Source organism: Bombina bombina, chromosome 6 (genome assembly GCF_027579735.1).
Source record: "Bombina bombina isolate aBomBom1 chromosome 6, aBomBom1.pri, whole genome shotgun sequence".
Taxonomy (NCBI): domain Eukaryota; kingdom Metazoa; phylum Chordata; class Amphibia; order Anura; family Bombinatoridae; genus Bombina; species Bombina bombina.
In genome coordinates this window covers 843,234,723-843,244,572 of record NC_069504.1, presented here as the reverse complement: position 1 = coordinate 843,244,572, position 9,850 = coordinate 843,234,723, and the positions used below count along the sequence as shown (strand labels likewise).

Sequence of the window (9,850 nt, the reverse complement as noted above, 5' to 3'; positions counted from 1 at the left end):
CGGTGTATTTGCCGCCCAGATTCAGCAAATAGAGCTAGTATTGTAGAATAAGAAACCTTCTCCATGCTTTAACATAGAGGTTAAGATAATTGCTTGCGGTCTCTTCGTGCCTGGTATCCCAGGGGAGGTGCTGAGTATCCTCTCAAGGAGGTAAAGTGTTAGAGATGTATCTCTAGGGAAAGAGATGATGTGAAAAAGTCTTGTAATATGGCGGCTTGCTACATGCGGCAGACAAACTGGAAGGCCTTTGTACTGTTTATTTTGTCAGCTATTATGTATTATTGTCTCATATCCTTTATTTTGTATTCCTAGACTCATTGAGAACCAGGTCTCGTAGTATAAGGATGTTCAAAGTGCCAAAAATATGAGATTTATTAAGCAGATGGCAGGGGCTCTGAAATGGCATTTCTTGCTGCTTCGGCTGCTGGCTCCGCCCCCCAGTCTTGAATTTTTTAAAGCGCAATCTTTTTACAGTTTTAGAAATGCAGCAAAGAGAAACTTCATTCTGTACAGTGGGTTTTTTAACTCTCTTTGAAGGTCTGCACCAAAGAATTATAATCGTCCCCTGCCAAGGGATTAAACACATGGTTAAAGTCATCTTTAGAGCAGGCATACACTACTGGAAGTTAGATGCATAGATTGGTGAACCAATGACAATAGACAAATGCGTGAAGCCACCAATCACCATCTAGCTCTCAGTAGTGCATTGTTGCTGCTGAGAATATATAAATATGCTTTTCAGCAAAGGATACAAAGTGAACGAAATACATTTCATAATAGAAGTGTAACTAAGTGTTTAAAATGACTTGCTCTATTTGAATCCTTAGCGTTTTTAATTTTGATATTCATACCCCTTTAAACAGATTAATTGACCATGTTTATAAATGTACTGCAATACTGATCAACTGTTTCTCCACAGTATACAAAGCTACAGTCACTGTGATAGACCTCAGGGATGACTATGATATATATGTAATGAAGATTGAGGACGTTATTAAAGAAGGTAACTGAATTTTCAGAAAGCCACTATATATAATCAGCGATAATTTATAGGGGAAAAAGTTTAATTTCTAATATGATATACTGTATAATTATGGACAGTGAGAAAGAATTGATAACTCCCACCTTGTTTTATCTCCAGGTACTGATGAGAACCCTCGGGGTAATACACATAATTTTATAAGTCATGCAAAATGCCGGAAGTCCTTGAAATTGGAGGTTGGCCAAAGTTATTTGGTATGGGGCACAACCACAGATCTTTGGGAACAGCCATCTAGGTAAGTGCATTGGCTTATACATTGCCATTTAAACAAATAAGCAATACATGTGTTTTTAAAGGAATAGTCTAGTCAAAATTAAACTATCATGATTAAGATAGAGCATGCAATTGTAAGCATCTTTCTAATTTGCTCCTACTATCAATGTTTCTTTGTTCTCTTGTTATCTTTATTTGAAAAAGCAAGAATGTAAGCATAGGAGCCATTTTTTGTTCAGCACCTGGGTAGCACTTTCTGATTATTATCTAAATGTAGCCACCAATCAGATAGCGCTACCTAGGTTCTGAACCAAAAATGGGCCGGCTACTAAGCTTACATTCAAATAAAGATACCTAGAGAACGAAGAAAAATTGATAATAGGAGTAAATTGGAAAGTTGCTTACAATTGCATGCTCTATCTGAATCATGAAAGTTTAATTTTGACTAGACTATTCCTTTAAGGAATGAGAGTGGTTTGTATTAGTGTTAGAATAAGTTATATTGCAGTTGCAGTTAATGTTATAGATATGGCTATCTTAGCAATAGGAATTAGAAATCTAAATGGTTGTCAAGTGCATTTAGTGTAACAACAGTTAGGTATTACAACTAGCTATCCAGTATACTAAAAACTGGACACTTAAATATTCACTAAGAAGCTGCTATGTCTTTATATTTTTTTAAATATAACTCCCATAAGAAGTGACTATGCATGAATGTGTCACTTTTTTATTTAGACCAGCAAAGGTTTATTCCACAGCAGCAATATAAAAACCCACTTTATTACATCTAAGTACTACAAACAAAGCAACATTTAAGCCTTGAAATCATTACATGCTTCTTTATAAAGCAAAAACTATTACAATGATGATTAACAGGTGAGTCAATGGGGCCTAGTTATCAAGCCGTCAACCTCAAATACGCTGGAATTCCGCAGCGTATTTGTGGCGAGGCTGATTCGCCTTAGTTATCAAAGGCTTGAGACCGGCAAAAGTAGAATTTTGTGACGTAAACTTCGATCTGCCGGACTCAGTCCGACACAGATCGATTCTTACGTCACTCCAGATGTTCCGCACACAAGTGCGGCACAATCTCACTACTTTTGCTAGTTATCAAAAAACTAGCAGGTACGCTCGGCACTTTTACGGCCCAGCGTACCTGGTTTTCAAACCGCCACCCCTGGAGGTGGCAGATCCCATAGGAATCAATGGGAGTCTGACCATAGCGAAAGTACAAGTTCGCTGCTGACAGACATCCCATTGATTCCTATGGGAGCTGTCTACACCTAACACCCTAACATGTACCCCGAGTCTAAACACCCCTAATCTGCCCCCCCCTACACCGCCGCAACTAAATAAAGTTATTACCCCCTAAACCGCCGCTCCTGGAGCCCACCGCAAGCTACTCTATACATATTAACCCCTAAACCGCCGCTCCCGGAGCCCACCGCAACTATAATAAATGTATTAACCCCTAAACCGCCGCTCCCTGAACCCGCCGCAACCTATATTAAATGTATTAACCCCTATCCTGCCCCCCCTACACCGTCGCCACCTATAATAAATTTATTAACCCCTAATCTGCCCCCCCTACACCGTCGCCACCTATAATAAATTTATTATCCCCTATCCTGCCCCCCACTACGCCGCCGCCACTGTAATAAAATTATTAACCCCTAAACCTAAGTCTAACCCTAACCCTAACGCCCCCCTAACTTAAATATTAATTAAATAAATCTAAATAAATTAACTCTTATTAACTAAATGAATCCTATTTAAAACTAAATACTTACCTTTAAAATAAACCCTAAGATAGCTACAATATAAATAATAATTATATTATAGCTATCTTAGGATTTATATTTATTTTACAGGTAACTTTCAATTTATTTTAACCATGTACAATAACTATTAAATAGTTATTAACTATTTAATAGCTTACCTAGCTAAAATAAAGAGAAATGTACCTGTGAAATAAATCCTAACCTAAGTTACAATTACACCTAACACTACACTATACTTTAATAAATTATTCCTATTTAAAAATAAATACTTACCTGTAAAATAAACCCTAAGATAGCTACAATATAATTAATAATTATATTATAGCTATCTTAGGATTTATTTTGAAAAAAGTTTTATTAGGTTTTTCATAACAGGTTATGCATAACAAATTTCGGCATGTACAATCAGATTACTTAGACATAAAGTAAACATTCAGCAAGATATTAATGGCATCAATCTCTTACCCATGTTGATTTGAGATCATTGTCTAGCTTAATATACCAATATGTAACATCTTATTTCGTAAAAGGATCTGAAATTTTTAAATACATGTTAAATATTAACAGGATCAACAGAATCGAGATCTACCCACAGGAGGGTAGTCTAAAGTCATCCGTCACCACTCGGCCGATTGATCGGATGGGCGGCTGGTCCCGGCTCTCTCTAAAGTGTGATACAGTGCATTGGTAGAATTCATTGATTCTCTATGTTTCTCTGTGTTCTAGCTTCGTGGTACATAATGAATGGCTCCCACTGTATGATAAATTTGTCTTTGGTGTGTAGGTTCTCAGCAGCTAAGCTAGCCATTTCATAATGGTGTATTATTTTTTTAGTGATGAAAGTGAAGTTAGGTGGGGTCGATTTCCAATATTGTGCTATGCAAACTCTAACCACCGTGCAAATGGTCATAACTAGTTTTTGGTGTTGTCTTAAGATATTGGGAATCGGGAAGTGTAGTAGGGCCTGTTCTGGGGTCAGTTGTATATGTTTATGGAAGAGATCGCTAAGAAATGTTGAGGTGTGTTCCCAAATTTCTTTCGCTCTGTCACATTCCCACCACATATGTATGTACGTCCCCCTTACATTACATCCTCTGTAGCAGAGATTCAGGGAAGGTCCTTCTGATCCACCGAACCTAGTAGGATATATATACCATTTAAATGCTACCTTGAGAAAATTCTCTTTCAACATAGCATTGTATGAGAAGGAGAGGCCTCTGTCTAAATTAGTTAGCCAAGTCTCCAAGGACCAGGTCTTATTAAGGTCTTGTTCCCATTTTAGAATTTGCGAGGGTTTCGTCTCTCTAGATTTACCGTTGAATATAAGATATAGTGTCGAGATTGTTCTGTGCACCGGGTCTTTAGCTAGGCATAGAGATTCGAAAGTTGTATTCAATGGTAGTTTGGAAAGTTCAGTTACTGCATGAGTTCTTGATTTTAATTGTAAGTAATGGTACCATATATTTTTGTCAGTTGGGTCAATATCTCTATATTGTTCAAAAGAGAGAAAACCTCCCTCAACATATACGTCTGCAATTCTATACAGTCCTTTGTTAGCCCATTTGGTCTGTATGTGGGAATCTATTGTGGTTTGTGGTAATACTAGAGGTGTAAGTTTTGATTTGTCTTGTAGTAAGGGGAATTTGGCGGTTAGTTTGTTCCAAAGGAAAATAGTGTGGGACAGCGCTACATATTTATTTAGTAAAGGATGGCTATTTTTTTTGGGAAACCAAAGTAGTCTATATATCTGGTCAGTGTTGGCTATCTGTGATTCTATCTGTTTCCACAGGGGTTGTTTCGTATTGCTAAACCAATGTATGGTTTGGGCCATCCGAGCTGAGTAATAGTAAGATACTAAATGTGGGAGGCCTAGCCCTCCATCCTTCCTGTGTGTACTCATGATTTTTTTGTTTATCCTAGGGTGTTTTCCCTGCCAAACAAAGCGCAGAATATCTCTTTGGAGTGCATTGAGCTCGGCTATGGGGATGGAAATTGGTAGGGACCTAAATAAATATAGTAGCTTTGGTAGTAAAGTCATTTTTGTGGATATGATTCTACCATAAAAAGAAATTTTAAGTTTCAACCATTTCGATATTAAATGTCTTATATGGGCAAACATTGGAAGATAGTTCGCTTGGTATAGCGAAAAAATGTCAGTTGTAAGATTAATACCTAGATATTTAAGCTTCTTATGGGCCCAAGTGAAGGAGAAGTTAATTTCTAATAGTTTTTTAGTGTGTCGGGGTAGATTTATTCCGAGAGCTTCGCATTTATCCCTATTTATTTTATAACCGGATAAAATACCATATTGTTGGAGCATCGAGTATAAGGGGGGGAGAGATAGGAGGGGTTTTGTTAGTGATAGTATGATATCATCCGCAAATAATGAAATCTTATATTCCTTGCCCCCTATTTGAAGTCCAGATATATTCGGGTCTTTTCTAATTTGAATGGCTAATGGTTCAATACAGAGGGCGAATAATAAAGGGGATAAGGGGCACCCTTGTCTCGTTCCGTTCCTAATTGGTATCGTTCTGGATTGATATCCTGACAGTTTTACAAAAGCTGACGGGTGAGAGTAGAGTGTGGTCAGGGCATCGAGGAAGGCACCCGAGATGCCTGTTTTCTCTAATACTGCGAACATATACTCCCAGTTAATTCTGTCGAACGCCTTCTCTGCATCCAAGGAGAGGAACAGAGAAGGCGTCTTTTCAGTAGTGGCAAAATTGATCAAGTCAATTATTTTACGAGTGTTGTCCGGTGCTTCCCTACCTCTGATAAAACCTACTTGGTCCGGATGGATTACTCTTTCAAGGATAGGGTTTAGTCTGTTTGCCAGAATTTTTGTAAATATCTTCAAATCTTGATTTATTAGCGATATAGGTCTGTAATTCTGGCAATGAAGCTTGTTTTTACCCGGCTTAGGGATGACTGCTATTCTAGCCGTTAGCATCTCATTGGGAATTTCCTTTTTTTGCATTATGGAGTTAAATACCTGGGCCAACAGAGGGGCTAGTTCATCTGAAAATAATTTGTAGAAAATTCCGGAGTAACCATCCGGACCAGGAGTCTTAGAAGTCTTTAAGTTTTTGATGGTATATTTTATCTCTGTCTCGGAGATCGGGGCGTTTAGACTAGATTTCTCTTCCTCAGTGATTGTTGGGAGGGGGTTTGCAGTTAAAAAAGTATCTAAGTTTGCGGATCTATCAACCCTACCTTGGTGTATAGGGAGATTGTAGAGATTGTGATAAAAGTCAGCAAAGGTGTTCGCAATTTGGAGGGGGTCATTGGTGTTCTTATGATCTGATAGTTGTATTTGGGGGACTGTAGTGCATCTAGTTATTTCCTTGAGTTTGTTGGCTAGCATTCTGTCGGGCTTATTTCCATATATGTAGTAATGTGAGTCAATCTGTTTAATAGATCTAGCTGCTTCTTTGTTAAGTAATTGATTTATTTCTTCATTTATGTTTTTCAGTTCTAGTCTCTTTTGTTTAGTGGTATTAGCTGTACATTGGGATCTTAACTCATTAGCCCTAGCTTGTAGTTGTGTCATTTTGTTTTTATGTATTCTGTTTCTGTGATTTGATTCAGTGATCAGGTTGCCTCTTACATAGGCTTTGAGCGCTCCCCAGACAAAAATGGGGTTAGGTGTACTATCTATATTTAGCCTAATGAATTCTATAATGTGTTCCCTTGTTTTCTGAGAGACTAAAGCGTCCTGTAATAGGTTAGCGTTAAGGGTCCAGGATTTGGTCCTGGCGGGGTTGATGAGTCCTGCTAACGTGGTTTCTACAATAGAATGGTCTGACCAAGGGCAGTTATTTATTTTAGCGCTTGTTAGCAGAGGGACCAAGATTTGGCTGAGAAAAATGTAGTCTAGTCTGGATTGGGTGAGGTGCATTGGGGAAAAATAGGTGTAGTCCCTGGCCCTATTATGAAGAGCCCTCCAACTGTCTATTAGATTGTGATCTAAGGTAAAATCTTTCAGGATGTGTGTGGTTGAGCTAGGGGGTCTGGCCTTTAGGGATTTAGTAGAAGTTCTGTCTAGATCTTGGTCCAGAGCTAAGTTAAAGTCGCCCCCCATGATAATCTTATGTTTTTTCCATTGGGTCAATAATTTGCTTAATTTAGTAATAAAGGGGCCCTGGCGCTCATTTGGGGCATAAACATTGACGATCAGAACAGGAGAATTGTGAATTAAGCCTCTAACCAACAAAAAACGACCTTCTTTATCTCTAATAATTTCTTCCTCTTTGAAATTTAGGGAAGAATGAATTAAAATGGTGACCCCGCATTTCTTTTTCCCGCTTATTGCGTGATATTGTGTTGGGAAAACTTTATCCCAATACTTGGGAGTGAAATCTTTGGTGAAGTGAGTCTCCTGTAATAATACTATGTGGGCGTGTAGTGCTTTATATGTAGTAATAGCTTTCTTTCTTTTCATGTCGGAGTTAAGCCCTCTGACATTATGGGAGAGGATTTTTATAGACATATTGGGGTGAAAGGTGTATTAGCATCTATTGAATCCCTAGGAAGGATTTGCAAGTGGGTAGAAAACTGCAAGCTGTTTAAGGATTTGGGTGTGATCCAACATATTGAGTATTTCTGAGAGTGAGAGAGCCGGGACCTACCTGACGGCCAAACCATGGAGGGGTACCGATTTCCATCCCACATCGTGGGAAGCACAAATATACATGAGGTGATATATTTGAAGGGATCAGAATCATCTGATGACATGCCTGAACGAACAAAACACAAATTATAATGAGCAAAATTAAACTTAAACTTTACAATGGTTTCCCTTGTCAGGGAGTAACATTTTAATGAGGCGGGTGAAGGGCACTTTAGCAGGTGCCTAGGATAAGCCTTCCTATGAGAGGGTTAGGGAAGATTAGGGGGGGATGGGAGGGAAGAGTGAGTGTTGGATGTCAGTGGTAGTGTGGTGTGGCTGGAAATACAAGTTATGTGTCTTATGTCGTGTCCAGAAGTGTTAGGAAAAGAGGGGGTTAGGGATGCGTAAATGTGAAATGTGCGAGAGAGAGGGCAAGAGAGATAATGTATAGGGGGAGTGGTGTATGTCTGGGTTTAATAATAGGGGGGGATAAGGAGAGGAGAGAAGGAGAAAAGAAATAGTGCAAACAGACTTATAAATGATACTAGTAACAGTTTTGGTGTACAGAACATTCTATAGCTGTACTATGAGTTATATCAACTATATTAACATCATTAATTTCAACTACAATAACTATAACAATAATAATAATAATAATAACCCCTGAGTGAGGTCAAAAAATAACCAGGTCTGCAAAAATAACAATACACAAAAAAAAGAAAAACAAAAATGTGATGTGCAGACTTGACTAGTACAAAGTTCTCGGACCTGCAGGCCGTTTTAGCTGTTATTTTATGTTATTAAGGTCTATTAGCCTCAGGGCTGCTAGCAATTAACCAAAGCTTCAGAAACTTAAGAATTAGGATCCTCCTAGACCTTCAGTTTTGTCAGGTCGGGGAGGATTCCTCTTCAGAGGGTGACTCGTCTTCTGAATGGGTATTTGAGACAGTCTTATTTTTCCTATGCTTTTTCGTTTGGCCTACTGGGGTCCACTCCCTTTGAATGTGTTTTTTCTGGGGGTTCTTGTTGAGGGGTGTTTGAGGGGGATCAAAGGGGATCTCCAATCTTCGGAGAGTCGATAGTCCCTCATTCAAGTCCGAGCAAGCATAATAGATATTATTATATGAAAAGGCCAATTTGAAGGGAAACAGCCATCGGTATTTGACTTGGGCCCTCGAGAGGGCTTGTGTAATAGGTTTAAGATCCCTTCTCTTCCGTAATGTGATTGGTGCTACGTCTGCATAAATTTGGATGGGGTGGCCCTCAAAATTTATTGTTGGCAATTGTCTGGCCGCTTTGAGGATTAGTTCTTTCACATGGTAGTAGTGAAGTTTGAGGACTATGTCTCTTGCAGAGGACTGTTGGGGTTTGGTAAGGGCTCTGTGTACCCTGTCCATTAAGAGCTTATCTGGTTCTATATCTGGGGCCAGTTGATGAAATAGAGAGGTCACGGTCTCATCCAGATTTTTATATGTTTCCGGTAGATCTCTGATTCTTAGGTTGGATCTGCGGGATCTGTTTTCAAGGTCTTCTATTTGATCCTCTAGTTTATTTATATATTCTGCATGTTCTGAAATAGATTTTTGTATGTGAGGTATTTCATCTGCTATTGCATCTGTTTTTTCCTCCAGTTCAGCAGTGCGGGTACCAATTTCCTTGATATCCTGTCTGAGATCCGACAAAGCTGATTTAAGCTCTTCCTGGAACACGGATTTAATTTGAGAAAGCAACTCTTTGTTCTGAATTTCTGATGGGAGAGGTGCTGCCATTTCTACTAGGCTGGTATTCAATGAGTCTCCTTGGGTAGGGGGGCTTTTATTCCCCTGTTTGTGTTTCAGTTGGGACTTTAATAGGCATTCTTTAACTGTTTGTGTTTTATTCTTCATCATGTGATGCAGTAGGGGTCCAGAGGAAGGGAAAACAAAAAGAGTATGTAAGTAAGTAGTGACACTTTGGTTTAGTATTCGACTCAGGGGTTAAATGATGTGGGAGATGTTACTGTGTCAAAGTTTAAAGCATGACTCTAGGTCTGTGCTTGCTAAAGGAAGGAAAGAGCAAGTTGAACCCCTTCACCCTCACCTCATTTCAATCACTGTGTATGCATTGTAACAGTTGTGGGTGAATCATAAAACTTGCGAGGCAGGGTGTGTATGGTCTAGTAGTAATAGGCCCGTTGTAGTTCCTTAGTCTGGTGACTACTTG

The 9,850-nt window shown here is 38.9% G+C and overlaps 1 protein-coding gene across 1 annotated transcript in view; it reads left to right on the top strand.

Annotated features, from left to right (window-relative positions):
• Window positions 1–207: 207 nt before the first annotated feature.
• The window catches only part of LOC128664658 (complement C3-like), a 35,562-nt gene continuing 25,919 nt past the window's right edge, over window positions 208–9,850 (top strand). Inside the window, exons 1-3 of the mRNA XM_053719469.1 lie at window positions 208–275; window positions 864–1,003; window positions 1,142–1,277. Coding sequence (XP_053575444.1) covers window positions 208–275; window positions 864–1,003; window positions 1,142–1,277 — 344 coding nt within the window. The remainder of the gene's footprint in view (window positions 276–863; window positions 1,004–1,141; window positions 1,278–9,850) is intronic.